The sequence below is a fragment of the Diaporthe citri genome, assembly GCF_014595645.1.
Source record: "Diaporthe citri strain NFHF-8-4 chromosome Unknown scaffold_7, whole genome shotgun sequence".
In the NCBI taxonomy this organism is placed as follows: Eukaryota; Fungi; Ascomycota; class Sordariomycetes; order Diaporthales; family Diaporthaceae; genus Diaporthe; species Diaporthe citri.
This window is the reverse complement of record NW_025064852.1, coordinates 1073302-1094855: the sequence shown is the minus strand read 5'-3', so window position 1 is coordinate 1094855 and position 21554 is coordinate 1073302. Positions and strand designations below refer to the sequence as shown.

The 21554-nt window shown below is 53.1% G+C and overlaps 7 protein-coding genes across 7 annotated transcripts; 1 reads left to right on the top strand and 6 right to left on the bottom strand.

Moving 5' to 3' along the window:
• Nucleotides 1-2050: 2050 nt before the first annotated feature.
• INS49_013542 (uncharacterized protein) lies at nt 2051-3058 on the bottom strand (the record flags this gene model as incomplete). Its single annotated transcript, XM_043174239.1, has 1 exon — nt 2051-3058. One exon carries the CDS (start codon nt 3056-3058, stop codon nt 2051-2053), a length of 1008 nt encoding a protein of 335 aa, XP_043021184.1.
• Nucleotides 3059-3914: 856 nt separating this feature from the next.
• On the top strand, nt 3915-4955 carry INS49_013541 (uncharacterized protein; the record flags this gene model as incomplete). The annotated part of the gene is made up of 2 exons (XM_043174238.1): nt 3915-4185; nt 4258-4955. 2 exons carry the CDS (start codon nt 3915-3917, stop codon nt 4953-4955), a joined length of 969 nt encoding a protein of 322 aa, XP_043021183.1.
• A 590-nt stretch (nt 4956-5545) lies between these two features.
• Nucleotides 5546-8104, bottom strand: INS49_013540 (uncharacterized protein; the record flags this gene model as incomplete). The annotated part of the gene is made up of 5 exons (XM_043174237.1): nt 5546-6214; nt 6279-6455; nt 6512-7080; nt 7145-7782; nt 7875-8104. 5 exons carry the CDS (start codon nt 8102-8104, stop codon nt 5546-5548), a joined length of 2283 nt encoding a protein of 760 aa, XP_043021182.1.
• Nucleotides 8105-8788: 684 nt separating this feature from the next.
• INS49_013539 (uncharacterized protein) lies at nt 8789-10807 on the bottom strand (the record flags this gene model as incomplete). Its single annotated transcript, XM_043174236.1, has 2 exons — nt 8789-9277; nt 9491-10807. The coding sequence occupies 2 exons, from the start codon at nt 10805-10807 to the stop codon at nt 8789-8791; spliced, it is 1806 nt and encodes a 601-aa protein (XP_043021181.1).
• A 1711-nt stretch (nt 10808-12518) lies between these two features.
• INS49_013538 (uncharacterized protein) lies at nt 12519-16400 on the bottom strand (the record flags this gene model as incomplete). The annotated part of the gene is made up of 5 exons (XM_043174235.1): nt 12519-12554; nt 12757-13514; nt 13579-13770; nt 14963-16316; nt 16371-16400. 5 exons carry the CDS (start codon nt 16398-16400, stop codon nt 12519-12521), a joined length of 2370 nt encoding a protein of 789 aa, XP_043021180.1.
• Nucleotides 16401-18508: 2108 nt separating this feature from the next.
• On the bottom strand, nt 18509-19150 carry INS49_013537 (uncharacterized protein; the record flags this gene model as incomplete). Its single annotated transcript, XM_043174234.1, has 2 exons — nt 18509-18638; nt 18735-19150. The coding sequence occupies 2 exons, from the start codon at nt 19148-19150 to the stop codon at nt 18509-18511; spliced, it is 546 nt and encodes a 181-aa protein (XP_043021179.1).
• An 849-nt stretch (nt 19151-19999) lies between these two features.
• On the bottom strand, nt 20000-21178 carry INS49_013536 (uncharacterized protein; the record flags this gene model as incomplete). The annotated part of the gene is made up of 3 exons (XM_043174233.1): nt 20000-20332; nt 20430-20898; nt 21003-21178. 3 exons carry the CDS (start codon nt 21176-21178, stop codon nt 20000-20002), a joined length of 978 nt encoding a protein of 325 aa, XP_043021178.1.
• Between the last annotated feature and the right edge of the window lie 376 nt (nt 21179-21554).

Genomic DNA, 21554 nt, shown 5'->3' with positions numbered 1-21554 from the left:
CACTTGAGGGTTATCGTGTCTGCCTGGGGGGCATTCTCCCTCGTCCAACCACGCCACCCCGTCAAACCGGGCCTCGATCAAGCTCTCCTCCCAGAAGTCCAAATCAGCCAGGGCATGGGGCCTCCCATCTTTAAACAGCCACCACCCTTTAAAGAAGCCAAACACCATGTCAAAAAGGTATAGCCGCGGCATCAGCTCAATGAGAGCCATGAACTCTTCCCCGTCCTCGGCCTGAGCACCTCCCACGAATTGGTCCTGGATATAAAACAAAAGTCGAGTATGGCTAGCTTGATAACGAACATTTGACACATGGGACAATGCTCATTTGGCACGGAAAATATATACCGATCGTTCTTGCATTTCTAAGTGGCCAGATCATAGAGCTCTCGCTTAGCACACGGTCTGCTTCAATACTGCAGCTGATAATCTCAGACCCGATGTTCTCAGCATCTCATAGCTAACCTTTCAAGGCCTCACTCAGATCCGATCCTTTGAGCACGAGGGAATAACAAGAACTAGACGAACAGTACTCAGTCAATACCCCATGAACTTTGCACCAGCTGAGAAATACCTGTGCAGTTTGTTGTTCCCAAGTTGACCTAGCAGCAACCCCGATTGGCACAATTGTTGAAACAAGGTGCCCCAGGCTGGGGGCAGCCCGCACAATTCTGTCGTTCTCCGAGCATGCCTGCCACGCCAAGGTCGTTGGGCGACATGTTGGGTGCCGCCGTGGCGAGGGAGGCTCCGGCGACGAGGAGGGTGAGGGTGACCTTGAGTGTGGTGAGGCACAGCATTGTGACTGGCGTGTATATTTGGAGGGGCTAGAGTTTTGTAAAACGATCTGGTTCAGCTTAGCGTGAGATATGGATCTGGTGCTTAATGAGAAGTAGGAAAAGCTGACGAAGTAGCACGTATTTATATTCGTTCAAATCTGCCGACTCGCAGGAATGAGTGCCAAAGGAGAACTCCGACTATGCCTGTTGAAGACGAACTTTAGACTCTGCAAAATTGTCAGAATCAGAACATCCGGGTCTAGACCCTACATGGCCCTTGTAATGCGGGAGAGAAGGTTTATTGAGTCAGTGGAAAGGAAAGCTTAAACTCTACCGATATACATCTGACCGTTTCTGTTCAGCTTCGGGTGTCGGTCGAGAGACGAAACCGAGTTAATTGTTCTTGACCCTGTCGCGTCTCCAAGCACCGATGCCGAGGATTAAACGAAGATGGGGACGGCTTGGCCTTCTTGCGCATTCTCACGCCGAAGACTTCCGGCGGCCAACAGATATGGTTCGATCTCATGGGGGTCAGCATCCCTGGTGTGGTAGAAGTGTCAACCGACGGATGTCCCTCAACTTGGGTCCCAAAACTGACATCTTCCGAAACGGCCCCCCCTGCTGCCTACTGCCTGTTGTTACAACAAGACACATGGTGCCGAGCTCTTTCGCACGTCCTATCTGAAGCATCCGGAGAAGATCGCTTGCCCTTCCAGCCTAAGATCAAGACACACATATATTCCTTGTGTATCACACCCGCAGAGCCCCTGCATAGCTTCAACTTGATGCGAAGACCTTTTCAAGCGTAACCTTTTGTCCTTTTCTGAGGTTTTTCTGTCAAGGTCCAGCAGTTCGCTTCATCGAAAGTAGCTGCGGCTCTCCTAAGCGATCAGAGCCGCCGAGTTGCTCCACTGTTGCTTGGAATAAATGAAGGTTAGGTACCACCGCCCAATGCAGATGAGCCTGATTTTCCATACCTCTCCGGCTTTGAGGTCGATATAAGACCCACATAGCCCCACTACCGTTTAACCATCACTTTTATAAGTAGTTCTTAAACGAATAAGTAGCAATTTAAACGGCTTTTTATTATGCAAGTTATAACCGTAGCCGTAATATCCCAGAGAAACCTGAGTCTATTCCCAAAAAGAAAGGGCACATACAACCATTTGAATTTCACAATCCCCCAAGCGACCTTCTAACGCCATGTCCGGATTACTATTTACCATCTTCGTTGCACTGCCAATAGGTGAGCCAGGCTCGCTCGCACCGGTCGAGGTCTAGAGGAATTCACCACCCTTGTCATTCTTCCAGCTGCCGGCATAATGGTGCTCGACCAGCGGAGGACCGATGGCGCCGCTGACCGCCTCGTCGTAGAAACCCATAGACAGCGCGAACGAGTACCCCGGCAAGATCAAGACGTCCCCCACAAGCTTGGGCTCCAGGTTAAACCACGTGCTCGACTCGACCTCCTGAAACTCGCTGTCGGTCATGTTGAGCATCCGCTGCAGGCTGTCGAAGATGCTCCTCGTCATCCTCCTCGGCCCACAGAAGGTGACAATGTCCCCCATCATAGGCGGCGTGGCCGTGATGCCGGCGACGTCGACGCCGTTCTCCCTCGCGACGTCGTGGAGTCCCTGCAACACACCCTCGACCGCAGTCCACATGTGGGGCGAGCCAGGCTTCGCAAGGACCGTCCATGTGGCGAGTTCGTGTTTCGGCGCCGCGCCCGGCCACGTGGTGTCGAATTCCCAGCCGACGACTATGGAGGCCTCGTCTTTGTACTGCGGCGGGATCCAAGTCTCGATGGGCGAGTTGCAGGAGACGTCGAGGTCCGACCACACCCCGCCCTCGGCGTAGAGTAGGAGATAGCGGAGCCAGTCGGCTTTGATTATGGGTATTTGGAGGGCGAGGTAGACCTCGACTATGTCGGGACGGTGGGCAAATCTCTTCTGGACCCACGCATCGGCCGTCTCGTCTGTCAGGAATTCGACTGCGTATCCGGGATTCTTTTCGATGCAGCTGCCAGTCCAGGCGATGGCGTCGTGACTAAGTCCCCTCGCGCCGAACTTATACCATATTTTCCTAGGGATCTCGTCACCGACTCTGACCGTTACTGGTGAATCGAGTGGCGATAGTGGCTTGGAATAGACGGGATGTTGGGAGAAAAGACTCCATGACTGGAAGAGAACAAAGAGAATGCTAATAGAGGCGGCTAGTATCGTCACTTGGCGATTTATCGAGGACGAAGGGAATTGGGAGAGCTTTTTTGATATCATAGAGTGCATCGTAGACTCGATGTCGCGATGGTTGGGTGAAGACTCAACGGTGTACAGAGTCCGATGTCGACCCGCCTCAAGCACAGTCGCTGATGGCCCTTGGCTGTGCTGGGTGAACGCGCAGCGCGATTGCTTGATACTCAGATCCTGCCTGGCATCAGAAGCAGGACGGAAATGAATGACTGCAGATACTTGAACAAGAACTTGGGCAAGTGTTCCGCCGCGTTTCACCGCGCGGTTTAAGGGGAAAGCTGTCACGCCTCCGCGTCAATGCAGGCTCAAAAGGCACTTCTATTGTCACGTGGGAACCTTCCTTGCAAGCCTGATGCAAAAGCGCATGACCAACATGCCTTCAACGGTAGGCTTAGAAATGGCGATGTCACCCACTAACTTTGAGCGCCCTGGCGCCAAGGAGAGTTCGGCGTTGCTGCGCGCTTATTAGCGAAACACATTCTGTGTAGTTACAGCGGGAGGGCAGACAGGGGTGTTACTTAAATTTATCTGCTTGTAAGCGCCGTGGCTACACACGCTAGCCAGTCCATGCAGTAGATGAGGCACAGAACCCTTGACAGATCCTATAATGCACGTAACTATGTAGTGTATCTGCCAGACCACCAGAATCCTTCTCTTCCCGAGAACTGTTGGTTGCAATATGATACCGTGGTCCGGTTTGAGGTTCGCTGTTGGTCGTGCAATTTTGAAGAACTTGGGCGCCACTGCTGGCCTCGCCAATCTGCAGTCGGGCGCAGTTTCTCGCTCCAACGGCTTTCTCATTAAACCGGGTACTATCACTTCCAGTCCATGGGAAAGCTATCATTGCTGAATTTGTTGTTCATTCCTCATATTCTGACTTACAACCAGCAAAATGCTTCTCAATTTTTGGAAATTATTCCTAGCACTCAGTTCTATCCTGCCTGCTACGTTGGCATTCACATTCGTGAACCCGGCTAGTTCTGGAGGCCAAACGAGCTTCACGAAGAACTTAGTCTACCAGGAGAACTCAGCTTTCAGGGTCGAGTGGACTATAGGCGAGACAGATCAAGATGCGACAGTCGCTTTATTTCAGATCGATTTGAGAACAAGTCTGCCAACCGATGAGGTTCCAGAGACGTTAGGCGACATGGAGTATGTCGCAGGTAAGTCACTCCCCATTCTGTTGTGTCCGCACATGGACTTCTGGATGCACGCTGACACGAATTTGTAAAAAGAGGGGCAGGCCTTCAACAGAAACACGCGCAATTGGATAGTGACGACGCAAAAGGATCTTTCCGTCTCGCCCGTGTTCATGATGATGCTCTTCGTCACAGGAGCGACAACTTCAAGCGACCGCACGGTGTACTTCAATATTTCGTCGGCCGATTCGACTACAAGCAGTGTCTCTACCAGTGCCTTGACCGCTGCCTCGGGCAGCGCGACCAACGCGGCATCGATACCAATCTCCTCGTCCAGTCCCGGTCCTGCGACAACCGTACCTGCATCGGGCCTGCCATCGACCTCATCCACATCATCCGAGAGCTCCTCCGCGTTGCCTTCGTCGGCAAAAATAGGACTCGGCGTCGGTATTCCTGCCGCTGCCATAATAGGCGTTGGGTTGTGCTGGTTGGCCTTCCGCCGTGGCAAGGCTCAGGGGAACCAACAGAGTGCCGCAGTGCCTCCACTGGAAGACAGGCCCATGGGTTTCGCCGCATACTCGACCGACACACCCAAGCCTGCTTCTAGTGTTGTTACATACGTGCCGACACAGGATAAATCGGCATATGTGCCTCCTTCGAATGCACCTGCATATGGGCCTGTTCCCAATGCACCTGTGTGTTATAGGCCTGTGTCCGCTTCACCCGTGTACGAGGCAAACAACGAGCCGCCTCCTCCCAGCGAGCTGTATGCACCTCACAATACGCATCGCTAGATGGTGGAGGATATTCGAGAGGGGAATCGGCTTTGTCCGTTAGGATCGATGTTATTTCCGCTTTGGACGTTTTGTGCATATGCCTAGGTGCTTCTTCTGCAGCGTTTTGATTAGCACTGTGCCTTCCTAGATATCTACCGAAATGGACTCCTTATGAAGTCTTTAATATTAGTCTGGTTTTATTCATATTGTTCATTGGCCCCATCGGATCCGTTAGAGTGTCTATACATCTCCACTTATGGCCTTGCCCGCCAACACTATGCGTTTGCCTTAGCTGCCACTTCTGGCCCGGGAAGATCATCTTGCAGGTCCGAGTCAAGAGGCTCCTAAACAGAGTCTTTGATTCCAGCCACCATCGGCACACCCACAGCCAAGAAAACCTTTACACAGGGAAGCTCACAAATCCGATTTGCATTCATTATGGACGTCTCTGCTCCCTCTGATGATCTATAACGTTTTGCTTTTCCCCACACCCAACTAATCATTGCCCGAATGACCGCTGAGAAGAAACCGTCATCCCGAACCCCCTCCCACGCCCCTCCCATCCCCTTTCCCCCGAAATACCCCAATACTAGCATCTTTCCCTCTACTTAGAATAGCCCAAGCAGGTCATCGCTACCCCCACCACTTTGCTGCTGCCCCTGCGGAGTCTGCGGTTGGCTGCCCGTCCCCTGTGGGTGCAACTGCTGCCCGGGTGGAGGCGGCGCGCTGTTCCCGCTCAGGTCCATGCCCGCGAAGCCGTTCATCATGTCGCCCATGGCACCGCCGCCGCCAGCACCGCCAAAGCCACCGCCCATCGGCGGCGGCGCGGTGGACGACCCAGTGGGTGAGCTCACGTCGAACAGCCCCATCATGTCCGCCATGCCGCCCGACGAGGATGCACCGGCGGCGCCTCCGACCGCGGGGCTCGCGACCCTGTCCGGCGTGGCCGCCGCGCTCGCCTGCTCCTGGGAGGCTGGCGCCGCGCCGTCGAAGTCGATGTCCAGGAGGTTCTCGACGTTGCTCTGGGGCTGGGCCCCGTTCGCGGCTGCTGCGACCGAGGCGGCAATGGGGTTGTCGGCGGCCTCGCGGCGCTGCTCCTGGATGGCGGCGCGCTGGATCTCGTCGGCGCCGAAGCGGCCCTTGCCGACGAACGACTCGGGCGGCTTGTGGTAGACGGACGCGAGGGTGGACAGCTCGCTGAGGAGCTGCTCTAGTAAGGCGGTTGGGAGGCTGGAAATGGTTGTGGAGATTGCGGGTTTCTGAGAGAGGATGATGTTCTACAAGAAAATGTCAGCACACATGGGGAGATACAGGTGCATCAGTCCAAAAGCTGAGACACACCTTAGCGACGTCGAGGTCCCCTGACAGCAGTCGCCAGTAGACATAGGCTCGATCTCTAATGTCCGGGTTGTCGTTATCCGCCGTTGCTTGTTGTAGCACCTTTTGGACGAGTCCTTGATTGTTACTTGGCTTCTTGAGGAACAGTTTCACCACTGCTGTGAGGATCTGCAGTTGTGTCTGCAAGGATTGTGTCAGCATCTCTTCTGGACCTCGATCCCAGTCTGGCTGCTTACCTGTGTGAACTCCTCCATAAACTCATCCACGAATCCAGATAATATCTCATCTGCATTGTTGATCTTTTCAGCGTACTCTCCGACGATCCATATCAGCGACCCTCTTGCATTCGGCTCATCAAGTTCATCGATATGGTTGCAAAGCGTAGGGATGACTCCTTCGTAGCCCGGGTACTTCCGCAGAATATCCTTGATCACCACAATGACCTCCTGCACCACGTAGTTGACCTTGGTCGCTATCAAGTCCAGAAGAGCATTGACGCACTTCTCGGCTGCGCTCTCGATCTTGATTGCCACTTGCCCGATGGCCTTGATCGCGCGGCGCACAAAGTCCATGTCGACTTCGAGGGCGTACTCCTTCAGCTCGGCAAGCAGGTGGTCGAAGTTCTTGTCGTTGGCTATCCGCACCATGATCTCAAGCTTCTGCATTTTGACGTACGGCGGGTCGTTATACTTGCAGAAGAACACCCTGAGCTCTTTGCTGAGGATGTCGGGTTTGGCCTGCAGGAGGAGGTCGATATTTCTCAAGGCAACGTATTGTACTTCCGGGGCGGATGCGACGAGGGTCACTATGGAGACAAGCTGTTAGAACATTCCAAAGACTTGTACCCTGAGAGGCTGGGACCAACGTACCTAGAGGAGGAGCCATCTTCTTAAGGTACTGCCGTACCAGCTCCGGGCTGATGATCCTCATGTGGATGAACACCACCTTGACAGCAGCCAACACCACGCTGGGATTGACGTGCTGGAACTGCGGCGCCACCCTCTCGCAGATGTGCTCCGACTCCTTGACGTCCGCGGGCGGGTAGTCGGCCAGCGTGGACAGGATGGTGACCCTCCCCCACTCGGTGCACTCAGCGATGGCCATGAGCAGCTTCTTGAGCATCGCGGGCGTGACGACGAGGGCCTTGGTCTCGGGTGCGGTCTCGTTGATCTCGGACAGCGCCTGGACCGAGTTGGCGACGACCATGGGGTTCGGGTCGCCGATGAGCTCCTGCAGGATCTCGAGGAAGCCGTTCTCGATGCACATGGTCGGGTTGAGGTCGAACAGCTTGGCGACGCAGATGGCGGCCGTCTTGCGCACGTAGGGGCTCTCGTCGCGGAGCGTCTTGCGCAGGGGCTCCTCCATGTAGTCGACCATCTTGTCGACTCTGATGCAGCCCATCGTCCGTATGGCCAGGGCTCTTATGAGCGGGTTCGGGTCTTCTGAGTCTTGGACGAAGGTGTTGACGGCGAGGATGCAGAGGTCGGGATGTGATTTCGCGTAGTTCCTTTGCGAGGGCGGATGCGTTAGAATACAGCTGGCCTACGCCGCCACGGACTGGGTATAGCTTCCGGGGGAACATGGATCTCAAGTGCTCACATCAGATATAGATAGACAAGCTTCTTCTGGTCCAGGTCGCCCGTCGCGATGTTCTTGAGAACGTCGGGGAACAGGGCAGACACATCCTTGCCCAGTGTCATGGCCATGATGGTCTTCTGAATCGCCTCCTTCCTCTCGTAGGCATACTGCGAGACGAGCCCGGCACGCAGCTCGAAGGTCTCGCCCTTACGGGGGACCGCGAACGCGCCCTTTATCCGGTTCACCGCCATCGTCAAGGAGTGTTGTGCGCCGTCGCAGGGCTGCTAGGTCGGAGTCTCGTGTGGGAAGTCGGGAGCAGCGTTTCGAGAGCCCGGTCGGTACGGAGCTTGGGGTAGACAGGGCTCGAAGAGGAAGGGTGGACAGCTAGTCCGCCACGGTACAGAGCCACAGCATGCGATTCGAGAGGCTCGGGGAGGTTGTGCAGGTTGGCTCCGGCAAGTTGTCGCCTTGGCCCGGGAAAGTTGCAGGTGGTCACTGGGGTCGGGCGTCGAGGGGCAGAGCGCGACGTTGGCCAAGCTGTTCTGACAGGCCGCGGACGCTTGGGCCACTTTTCTTTAAGTGTTGCTGCCCCTGTCAGGGGTTGCATGCGAGGGAAGGCCCGACCCTTGGAATTTACCTGGTAGGGGACCAAGAGGGGGGGGGGGTTGTTTGTGCGTTGCGCCAACGCAAGGTCTAGCGAACTGGGACAGAAATCTTGTGATATCCTATCATTTGGACCTCGTGGCCATTTGTGACTATTTGCAAGTTTTTAGCTATTCTATTGGGTATCTCAATTTCCATGCTTCTGGATGCCTCCCATCCCCGCAGCGCTGATCCAAGGGTGCCTGTCCGCAGAAGAGACCTTCTTACCCCTGCGAGTATAAAATAATTCCTGCCCTGCACTCTGTTTATACCGGACCAGGTGGCTTCCAGTATCATCCTGCAGGCGGGTAACCAATGCCAAAAACACCAGCATCCTCCTTGTCCTTGCTCGTGGCCGGCCCACCCTCTTCCACGTCCACGCCGACTTGGTCATCAGGCTCAGGCGTCGCAAGAACATGACCGACGCTCATCTTAGAAAGGTCGTCATGTTCCCCTCCGCTGCCTGGTAAATCAACGCCAACGCCAACCCCGACACCCACATCCACATCCAGGCCGTCGACGTCCATCCGGGCACTTGCCTCGTCAGGGCCGTCGTCGTCTGTCTGCTCCATGAGTATCATGTCGAGGTCACGATCCACTGCATCATCTTCCGCGCCCTCGACGTGGCTGTGGTTCCCGACTGCAAGCAGGTCCTGGAAGCTGTTTGCCTCTGCGTCGGTGTGGTACGAGTGATACGAGTCGTGGTGGTGATGGACGGGTATGGGGTGGTGATGCGCGTATGACGATGGCGATGGGTGGCTTGGCGGCGGCTGGTTGATGATCTGTGGGTCAATCGGTTGATAGGCTGGGGAATGCACGAGGGGGAGCGAGTGGGAGACCGGCGAGTGCCGGTGCAGGTTATGGTGCTGCTGGAGTGATGTGATATGCGGATGCCGTATCATCACATTGTGGTGCTGCTGGCTATGCGGTAGGGGAGCATGTTGCGGCACAGGTGAGTCTGTAGGCGTGTGTAGAGTTTGTGCCGGATAACTCACGGACATGTCATCATGGTGAACCGAGTATGGAGCCGGGGAGAAACTGGGCAGATGGGCGTGGGCGTGACCGGGCAGGTGGGCGCTGGCGTGACCGGGGTCGTCTCTATCTGGCCTGTCTGCTACAGGCGTCGAGACGATATTCGCGATGGCCGGGATGACAGGAGCAGACGACACAGTGGCAGCCGGCACAGGAGCAGCAGGAGGAGTAGTAGCATCACTTTGCTTCTGGCTTGGCGTGGACGGCTTCTTCTGATGGACAGAGTTGCCGTGGCCTAAGCTTGGGATTGACTTTGACGAGTCTTTGCATTCGGCACATGCCCTAATTACATCGGAAACGGTCTCTTTTATGCGGCTCCAGTGGTACTTCTCAGCAATGGTGGCGGTGGTCTTGTTGATACCGCCATGGTGCTGCGAGTGGACCTGACGGGAGATGTCGTACTGTCTCTGGGGGTCCGAGATGACCTCCTTGTCCTTGAGCATGAGTTTGTCGTCATCAAGCAGCTTGTAGTGTGTCGCGGCGCTACGAAGTCTGCTTTTCTCGGCCCGGTCAGCGCCGTTAGGGTATTTACCGTATTTGAGATAGAACTTGATCTTGTCGAAGCGTTCTTCACTCACAAGTTCCTCGCTGTTCTCGTCGACCGAGAGATCTCGTCCGTAGATGATGGCGTCGATGAGTCGACCCGGGTAGCTCTTGAGGTTGCCGCAGCCCTTGACCCTGCCAATGCGCTTGAACCCCAGCGCGTCCCAGATCTTGCACGATGCCACATTGGTCTCATAGACGAGGTTGAAGACGGAGTACGTGTAGCCTAGCTTTGGTGCATAGTCAAGATAAGCCTCGCCCATCAGGCGGCCAACACCGCGGTTTCTTGCGGCGTCCGTCACAAGGAAGCCGGCGTTGCAGACATGAGAGCTCCGCCCGGGGTAGTTGGGCTTGATGTAGAAGCTGCCGAGGCACTCCTTGGACCAGTCCTTGTCGTCAACCACGTCCTCGGGCTTCTCGATCTTGCCCAGGAGCATGATGGCGCCGAAGTTCTGGAACCAGTAGGATGCAAACTTCTCGAATGGCATGGGCTCGATCATGGGATATGTGTCTCCATTGTTGACCTCCTTCGCAAACTGGTCGCTCATGTACCTGAGAAGCGAGAGAGGCACTTGATGGCGAGACACGAAGGGCACGATCGTGGCGACAGTCTGTCTATCTCGCAGGGTCACTTGACGAGGGACAATACTGGCCGGCAGCGATGGGTTGTTTGGGTCCGGATATGGAGGCTCCCCGGCGACGCGGTAGATGGTCGGGGAAGCGGGATCATCCATCATGGCCGGCATCTTGCCCCGAGGTCACACAGGACCGTGGTTGTACAGTGCAGTGCAGTGCAGTGCCCTGTTGCATGTCAGCTTACAATTTCCTCTGCCTCTGTCTGCCAGCAGCAGGTTCCCAAGATCAGATGTCTGGGAGAAGCTGTGCCGTCCCGTTATGCCGCCTTTGGGAGTTGTCTGGGGTGCATTGCAGGCGCCATACCTTTTTTTTGCAGCCGGTTAGGCTCAGTTTGCTCTCAGTGTGGCGCGAGTCTATGTTCAGAGTGCTTGTCGACACAAGGCGGCAGCCAATGGGGTCAGCGTTGCACTGTTCTTTGATGGGTGGTGCATGTGTGAGCGAGCGATGATGAGATGTGCTTGAGGAAGAGAAGTGCGCGCGGGGTGGGATTTGAACAATGCAGTGAGACCAGACCCTGAAGGCCTCGGGCCAAAGGGCGCCTGCCCACTGCCCACCCACTGCCACTGTCACTCACCAAATTCCGACTTCCGATCCCGGACCAGAAACCCTCGAGTAGTGCCGGTTATCCAGTAATCAATCAATCCAGACTTGAGCAGGTAAACATCAACCTTTGCCTTCTTCCCTCTGAAATAGCAATGAGAAGACATACTTGGTTTATTTATACTTGCGGATGCCAGTGGAATGCCGACGGCTAAAGAATCTTCCAACAGGAGATAGCATTGCTGCTCACCCGCACCCAACACTGCGCACCACCCGGCGCGCATTTGCGCATCAAGTGCCTCGGTGCCCAGACTGCCTGTCTCCACTAGCCTAGCAACGGCTAACGTAGGCTTGGAGAATGCACAAGCCTAGCCTAGCCAGCCAGCATGGTTGCAAGACTTTTGCTGTCTTATTTTTCGTAACCCTCGCTTTTAATAAATCGCCAAGACAGTTGCTACCAGTCAATCAGTTTCCACCACTGATACCAGCAGGTTCATCATTCAAACGGCTTTCGAAAGCACTGGCACATGGCAGGCTAAGAGAGACAGCAGTCAGTGATCGTTTTCAATTGTGCCACTTTGATGGCTTGTGATGGATTTACGTGGAAAACGCCGTAGATGCACTTATAGTCGATCTGAACATCTGGTGAGACCGGCAACATTCCTCATGGACACAAATGTCTAGGAACACATTTAAGGAATAGATGATTAAAAGGAATAATAAAAAGTACTGGATAAGAACGTTGAGAAAGGCATCGATTTCCCACAAATTCCAACGACATTGAATAAGATAGTCTCAACACTATGTTGAGATAGTGGACATGGAGCTTTTCTATAGCACGTGGCAGTATCTAACGTGCTTGGACGCAGCGTATAGACGGTGTATAACTCCTTGGGACATCTGACACTCCATATAATGGCCTTCCATTGGTGAATGATACGAACTGGGCTATATGATGCTCATTTGGAGGCTGAATAGCACACCGTTGGAAAGATCTGTCCTTGTCCTCTCGCCGCCTTTGCCCATGATACCGCTCCCCTTATACAGGGTCGCTTCCCACATTTAATATTCTGTCTGTAGTAGTTGGGAGTTTGCTCTCATCCTTAGTGCCTCTTGATGTAGTTTTCCACCATTCTGGCCCATGCTTGTATGCTAAATAAAACACCAGACATATCAAGAAGGCAATGGATACATCGAAGACAACTTCTACTGTACGCTCTCTGTTTCGCTCCGTATCCGTGAAGCCAAATGATCTGAGCAGGTAGCCGAGATTCAAGAGCGTGGCGTTGATCCTTGTTTCGCAGGGATCTGGGCCACAAGTGATCTCTAAATCGGGCAGATGCTTTGCGAGCAGCCGACTTGCCTTCTCGGCTTCCGCCCACGAAGCAAGACGAATAACTGAACAGCTCGGCATAAAGACCCAGTTGACGGTCCGTTCTACCCGTAAGCCATGTCGCGTCAAGAAGTCACCGACCTTTTCATCCTTGACATTCACCTCCGAGGCACTTACCCCGTTGAGTACCACAACATGCGACTCGGAACCGATGGCTGGTATCTTGTTCGTTGATCGCATGAGCTGAACAGTGGTGATCTGAATGCCGTTTATGTACAGCCGGTGCTGCTTGGCCAGTGCTAGGACTCTGCGCGCCGCGGCGTCGGTGCAGAATTCAATCGCAGCGATCCTGGCAGACCAGAATTTTGCATCGAAGACGGGCCCGGGGCGCAAGTCGACAAGAGGCTCGAAGAGATCGACAAGCTCGGTTCCTGCTGGGAGACCTCGAATCATTATGACTCTCTCCTGCAACCTATTGTTTTGTCTGGTCTTCTCGGCGGCCGCATCCTCTCTCCTCTTCTTTTCCTCAGCAGCAGCTTTCGTTTTCGCAAGCAAGTCATCTGCGATCTTCTGCTTCCTCAAACGATCCTCCTCCGTCTCCTCGGGCTTTGCATGCTGTTGCTGTTCCTTCCGAGGAGTCTCCTTGGAGTTTTCGGGTTTGGAGCCTTGAGGCTTCTGTGAGTCTGCTCCTGTGCCAGATTTCTTTGATGATTTCGCGCGTTGCTGGCCCCCTTGAGCAGTCTTCCTGGCCTCTCTTGTCCGCATGGCTTCGGCCTTCCGCACAGCTTCGTCTTCAGCTTTCCACTTGGCCCGCAAGCTGTCAGCAACCGACGACTGACTAGCCATCAACTGGGCTGCAGCCGCTTTTTTCCTGGCCAGCCTCTGTCGATCATATTTCTTCCGCTTCGACTCATCACACAGCTTCTCGAAAGTTTCTTGCAGCTTAAGTGATAGTTAGTCAGGGAAGCGGAAATATTGCTGGGCATAGCGGTTGGTTACTTGCATTATGGAATCTTTCTTTGGCGCCTGGTGTCTTGTCGTGGTCCGGGTGCTCTACCTTAGCTCGCTTGTAGAACGCCTTCCTGAGATCCTTCTCTGACGCGCTTGGATCTGCGTGAAGCCTTGCGTACCAATCGTACCATGCCTCGTCCTTGTTCGAGGGTTCCTTGTCCTTGTCCGAGGATTCCTGGTCTTTTTTCGATGCAAAGCGCCTCTGCTGGGCCCGTGTTGGGCGCCATGTCCATCCCGGCCTCAAGGCTGATGTTACGCAGAACCAACCGGAGCTGAGGTCGCTTCGTTTTACAGCCACAGAATACTGTCCGTGAAGAAGTGGAGAGCTGTGGTTGAGGGCCCTTGTGATGCACGGCCGGGGCGCATCGTTGGTGATGAGCTTCCTAGCCAGCTAGTTGTAGAGGGGGAGAAACTTGCCACTATGGTGGTAGGGGTAAAAACGGGCCTAGCGGCCAGGTTTTTGTGGGGCAGACCTACCCTGGCACGACGGTAATCTACTTTCTCCAGCAGAGCAGAAGAAAACTTACAAAACGCACGGACCATGGAGACTCTGAAGGGAATGCCCTTTTTTTTTTTTTTTTTTTTTTTTAGTACGATACTGCAGTAGCAGCGAGAAATGGTTCTTGTAGAATCCCTATAAGTCTTCATTGAGGCTCTGCCAGTGCCTTTTGTCTCTGAGATTGTTGCCTAAGTTTTGTGAAGCCACCATGCTTTTTCAACAGGGGGCGGCATGTTTGGCCACTCAGGAGTGCAGATTCAGAGATCCAAGACATCGGGGCTCTCGGCAACAAGCCATGGGCATATCAAGGGAAGAAGTACCAGATGGAGACAAATATGGGACTGCTGCTTCATCGTGAGTTACACATGAAAGGGGAAAATCAGTTTTATATGCTCCCGATGGATTCAAGAAGCCTTGGTTAAAGCTATCGAAGTATGGAACCAAACAAGATTTTGTGGCATGGTCAGTTTCAGCTGTGAAAAGACACAATGTTTATGTCCAGTACGTATGATCATTGTCAACGAGCAGGTTCAATAGAAAAGCCTTGCCTTGTTGAATCTGCCTTGCATGTGACCCGATCTATTCTTTCTTAATGGATGTTACCTAGTAGTTGCAGGTGGCCTTGCCGGTGGTGATGGTGCCATCATATTATGAAAGCACCCTGGGATAAGCCACTGCTGGTTAAATTCATTGTAGGATGATCTCCCTTGGATTAGGTTGAGGGACAACCTCCCAAAGACGATTACCTTCTGTGGGACTACCTCCTGTGAGGGTATCTGGGCCCAAAAGAAAATCGATTTCGTGAGAACACCACGGAGCCTTCCTATCCAAGCACAACATCAATGGTTTGTGGATTCAGGGACACCCACATACGCTTGTGAACCCGACCAACAGCTTCTCGAAAAGCAATGCCTTCCCTGCACGTGATCCACATGACATTACAATACTCGTATGAATCTCCATCCTTTGGCCGTTCCTCTACCATATACTCCTTTATGTCCACCGTGCCCTCCGCAGGACTGAGACCGTTCGGGATTGAACCTTGGGAAATCGCAATCAGCTGAACCTCGACCGGGGTCTCCTCCGGGTCCAGACCGTCTCTCGAGAAGTAATCACGGCTGTGCAGCCGCAGAATGCCAGCCCACTCCTTTTGGGAATTCACAAGTGTGACAAGTACAGACTCTGATTCTTCATTCTGTATAGACCAGTATCGCTGTCGATAGGCAGTTCCGGCCACGTAGAGCCGCGCTGTCTCGACAGAACCGAACAGAAATGCGGTTTGGGGTGTCGAATGTGGCCGAGGATCCGGGTCTGATAGGGGCACGGGGTACCAGAAAGTCGTCCTCTCGGAGGATTTGTGCGAGTATAAATACTTGCCGTACCCATCTGGCGGTACACTGTTTCCCGAGGTCTTGGAAGGATGGTGTCTACGCTTCTTCCAGCCCGGCGGTAGCTTGCTGGCCGGGCTTTTGTAGCGCTCTCTCCACGTGCTCCAAGGAGTCTCGATCCTCCTTTTCTCAGATGTACCTGAGGCGTCGTTGCTCGTGTACCAGGTGGTCACCGGAGATGTCTGCTGCCGCGACGAGCCCATCCAACCGCTGCAGCCTGCGACGAAATCATTACCGGTGTTCCAGCCACGGAAGTCTATCTCACCTTGCCACCCTACCCACGACCATGACGGCAAAATTTCTTTGGCAAATTTGTAGCGTTTCCCGGTTTCGATTGGAATGCGCCTAGTCAGGTCGCCGCCGGGATGCCAAAGCAGGGCAGCATCGAAGAACATCTCCGGAAGACCACACAGGAAGCCGCCTTTGAAGACTTGGTTGTACATCGGGAGCATCCCTGGCATCGCGGAAAGACAGTCCTGAGGATATTTGAGATGCCTCCGATTGAAATCAGCCACTAGCCTGGAGTGGACGGTCAGGGAAGGATAGCCGACATCAAGTATCCAATCTCTTTCGTCGTGGGAGCGCCGCGGGTGAGAATGGTTCTCGAAGACCGTGTTCTGGCAACACTGGAACCAGACACTGTCATTTTCGAAACATATCCGCCTTCGCGCGAACAAGAGTTCCTGAAAGGTCCACCCGCGGTCAAAATACACCTTGTCCATGCCCGAGTGTTTGGAAGGCCGACCTTCTGTGGAGAAGTTGGTTCGCCTCAGGATGCTCCTGTCACCAAACGGAATGACTTCCTGCTCGAGGTGGCGCGGCTCCGCAGAAGGGGCGTTCTTCAATCCAGGAATACCACTTTCAGCATTTTTCCCATCAATAGGAATAATTACCGCGTTGGCATAGGCGTAAATTGATGCCATCTGGTTCAGGTGCTCATTCTGTGACTACTCGTCGTCCTGGACAATGCAGAGGCTATAACCCAGAGATAGCGCTCGCCAAGGAGCCTGGTCAGATGTATCGCGTGCCTGACAGTCTTTGGCAGAGAGACCTGCTTCTCTGCATCTTCCAACGCTCCTGGGCATTGCAGTTGGTCCAAGTTAGACTTCACCACCTTGACCACCGCCGCTTGGCCCCAAACGTAGCTTAGAGAAAGATAAGAGGGTTGTGGGAGCGCAGGAGCCAGACAATTCCTGACTGTGTCGATGAAATACTTGGGCTCGGGTGCCGGGAGCCGTTCTATATACGGCGGTCTCTGGCATCCCCCATGGCTGCTGATACAATTCTTGTACCACTGTACGAGGATATTGTCGTCGATCCAGTGAGGGTCGACTTCAACTCCATATCCAGGGAATTGGTCTTGCTTCGTGCTTTCCACCACGTCGAATTCGGGACTGCTTCTATCGAAATGATCGCCGAGATGGAACGAGCAGGATGACGACCAATAGTCTCGGCGGAAGTGCAACGGCTGTGAGGTTTCCAGATGCTCGAACCACTTGCACAGCCAATCTAGCAAAAGCCGACAGGTTTTGCACTCGAGCGCGCAAAGCCTATCGAAGGACCCCAGATTGATGGACAGGTGGGTCCGAGGTGTCTCCTTGAGAGCAGGTAGTAGCTTCTTGCATAAGGTGCAGCTCTGCAGGTTCCAGTTAGCGACTTCAAAACTCCACTCGCGTGTACTAGTGAAAGCTCACTTAAGCATTATGACCTGAGGTCGATAGTTTTGTACATACCGTGGTCCCTCTGGTTGTCAGTAAAGACTGACGATTTTCCCGACTTCTCCTTGCTACAGAATGGAAGAGAGAACAAGAAAGGGAAGCCATCAGATAGTATTGTGAGTCAACGACGTTTGATGGGACTTGTTGCAGATACTTGTCCACACCTTCGAGCGGAGGGGATTTGCAGCTTTGCGTGATCACTCAACATCCCACCAAGTCTAGGCTGACACAGCCACCGCAGCAGGGGGCTTACCTGACTACTTAAGTAACCCTTCTTGTGATTGGTGTGAAGAATGCGGAAGACCTAGTCGGCGACATGTGCGATAAGCCCTAATGACAGGCACGGTGGCATAGGGCCATAGTAATAGAGCAATAATATTTAGAGTGGACGCTCTTATTGTTCATCAACTTATTGTGAATTGTGATCTGAGCGATAGATACAAAGCATATTTACTTCTAGTTGAATTCATGTACTGTGTTCTCGAATAATTAATTTTACCTCGTCCTGGACCGTTGAATCCGGTGCGGTGCCAGACCCAGATTGCCGCCATATTGTTTTACGTCAGATGCATCGGGTCTTGGTCACATTCGGGCAAATCAAGTTGCCATTCCAAGAACAACGCATCAATTCGTGTGTTATCTCTGTCACAGATGGAGTAGAGAGATTGCTGCGGGTAAGAACACACTTCAGGGGCCTAAAAAAGCCCCTGTCCTGCCAATTCTGATTTGACCAAATGCAACCGGTTCAATTCCACCGATGATGCCCAACATGCAAAATCGTAGTTATAGCCATGACTTCATCTAGCATATAACAATAGCATCTCATTTCCCATCTTTGACACAGCAAGTACAGTAGGGCACTGGTAAGAACATGAGGAGCAAATATTTCTTGAACTCCTACTACCGAGAGCAAACGCTCACATAACTTTAATTTCAAATGCTGTACATACTCAATCGTCGGAAGCTATCCAGTGTCCATTGCTTTATCGCAATGTATTTGTGTCTTTATTCAGCCAAGAATGCAGTTACATCACGGCACTGCTGATATTGAGGTACCAAGGCCAGATCTGGGATTTGCCGATCCCAGAACAGGCCTCCCAGCCAATATCAGCATGATTTTTCGCTCCTTGTCCGGACTAGGAAGTCTAAGTTCAGAGTTTGGCGTAAAACCTGGGAGCATGACATAACTTCTCCTGAGAGAAGGGGGGCAGAGGGCAGAGGCTCGCCAGGTCCTTCGTCAGGTCTTTGCGGCTGAGTACGAGCATCATCGCTCTGAAAGCGAACGTGTGGGCGTATGCATCGCTGGTTGCGTATTAATCCTGTGTTAGGTGCGACTCGAATTGTGCGAGCCCTTTGGCCTGGGCCATAGTCCCGCCTCCCTCGTGTCTGAAATGGTTGACTCTACTCGATAGTGAGACGAAGTAGTACTCTTTCTCGACAAGTCTGGTAAAGACGTTCGATTAGTAGGCGCCTTAGAATGGGCTTTTCGCAGGGAGGGACCAGTCTCGCTGGGGGAGGAAGATAGGCAGAGGGGCTTACGGATCAATCTTTGGACTGCCACTCCCCAGCCTTACGCTCATCCTGTCGGTGATAACCGCTGCAGGTAACTTCGAGTTGGACCCGTCGTTTGGCTCCCAGTTATCTTTAATATGCTTTTGTAGGTCCGTTTGGAACCTTCTCGCGTCATAGACAAACGTTGTGCCGGAAGCATTTCCGAACACCCCTCCCTGACTTGCGGGGGTGATCTGGACTCCGAGGCCCTCCAGCCCTTCCCGAGTCTCTGGAGTGAACCCTTGATCTTCGACCTCAACGCGGACAGTCTCGCGGTTTTTCTTGAAAAGTCGCTCCAACCTCTTAACCACTTGTATAATTGAAAAGAATTCATAATGGTGGTGTTTAAGGAGAAATCTTTCGTTGTTCATCTCCAGCGCCTCGCAAACATACTGAAGGTCCATGTTGCCCAAGCCGAGGACTAAGATGTGGTCGATTTCGCTGAATCGTCCTTGGCTCACAATGTCGACAAGTGCCTGACAATCCAGCTCAGACCAGGGCTTCCAAGGGCGGAAGTTGTCTTTCCATCCAAAACGACAAGCTTCCATGCAGGCCTCTAATTTTTCTGATAAATAGCTTCGATATTGTCGTGGTGTTTGGTCTTGGGATTCGTAGTATTCTTGTCATGCGCATTGTATCAACAATGTCAGAAGAGGGCAAGCTGCTTTATATGTACGGACGGAAAGGCTTTCGCCCATCAACACCAAGCGTCTCAGCGGCGGCCTTGGCCAAGTACACCGGGGTCAGTACGGCCAAGTTGGTTCTGTTAGTGGTCAACTGGTCTCGTAGCTGGCGGCCAGTTAATAGGGCAGGGTAGACCAACAAGTGACAGGGCAACCGACCATACTGCCGATTCATGCTAGTACAGAAGCAAAGATGTCGTGAGTCGCTTGACCCAGAGTAACTTCAGTTTCGAGGGGTCTATTCTGGAAATATCTTCTGGCTCGGTGGGCTACAGGCCGGGTCATCGCGAGGTTGCAGGAGGTCATGAGGCGGGCAAGTCGACGAAGTGGGACCAGGGTGGGCTAATTGACAATTGAACAGCATTCATCTCTCCGAGGGCTTCACAGTGACGGATGGGCAGACAGAGGTCGGCCCAAGCCATAGGATGGCCCTTCCGCTTGAAGCTAGCCACTGATGAGTACAATTTCTACTTAAACTATCTACTCTTTGCGCCTAGCACACATGTACGAACCGCGTTTCCTGTAACCTAAATTCGCTAACACCAGCTATCCCGAGAGCCCCTAAGCGCCCTAGACGTGGTGATGGGATGGCTGCTGCCATTGCTCGCCCGGGCCCTTGGCGCTCGGGTTTGCGGCCAGTGCAGGTGGGCCCTGTTCGTCCATCCACGGCTGCAAGGTGGTCCACAGACCGTTTCGCTTGCGGACGACGATGGTGAAGACGAGCGCAACAGCGATGGTGTAGAACCACGCAGTGATGACGGGTTCTACGAACAGGATCGCCGTATAGGTTTCGTAGTGATTAAAGTTGTAGAATGCGGAAAGGACAAAGATGGAGAGGTAGATGACGGTGTACATCCGAGTGAGCAAGTTCAGGATAGCCGCGACGAGGAAGAGCAGTGCGGACTGGAGTGATCGTCTGGGTTAGTAAAAGTAATAAGTGTTAGGTTTTCTTCTGCCGGTGATTCAAGCAATGCTTCAGCATGGATAGGGCGCAACTTACGTTCTTCAATATGTAGTTGCGCTTCGTCTTGTGAAAGACTACGGCGGCAAAAACCAACAACAGCAAAGCCCAAACAAAGGTAAGGACGTTAAAGGCGAAATTAATGTTTCTGCTAGCCTGCCGAAGGGAGGAGTCGAGATAACTATACCATCGGTCGCTAAGATAACGCGAATACACGGCGTTATAAACACCGAAGAATGCAATTGCCAGCATAGCGAGGATGGTACAGGACGCAATAGCAGCGTACCTTACCGCTTTCTGCAGCGCTGTCCTCGTCTGGGTGAGGCAGAAGAGAAAGCCATTGCCCAGCTCAGCGAGTGTCATGATCAGGAAGAGGTCCGTTGTGTTGGAGAAAAGAGTCCCCAGCACAGACAAGCGCAAGGAAGCGTGGTAGACTCCCTCCGAGACCGTGTAGGTTTTGTCGTAGACGATAGAAAGGATACCTTGTATCGTGTACAGTAATAGGTACCTATTTGTATCCAAAGTTAGTGGAAACAGTCTGAGGATTATGAGACGCTAGAGCAAGGCTCTCTGTACAGCATCTCGCTCTGTTTTGGCTGCAGTTGGACATACAGTATTGCCAACGGCAGCATGGCCTTGAAATATGCAGTGGCCACCCGTGCCGGATCCTTGCTACGCCGTGCTCGGAAAAAGCTGATGCACATGATAACGGACAGTGGCACTATCATGATGGCCGTGAAGCCGATGTTGACACCACCTGAGACATTGAAGTCGATGAATCTTGGCATCTTTCGATGACTTGAGCAGAATATTTGGTTGTAGATGATTGAAATTTGAGGAGTAATCAAGGCAGTAAATGGGCAAAATAATTTGAAGGTATGCAAAGCATGCAGAATATGAGAGTTGGATGGGCTGTGACAACTGGACCTAACTACAGAGTGTGCGGCCCGCATTCGTCTTATAGATGACAAAGCCTCACCGGAATTGGGAAAATGGCGAGTGAGTAAGTACCAAATTTCACGCCACAGACTATAGAGCTCTAAACAATATGCCTTATGACCTGGCAAAGTCGCCAGGCACGCGCATCGCACTGCCACGCGGTAGTACAAATAAGGAAGCAGAAATAACGGGTGGATGAGATTTAGATGCAGCGGAACACTCCTT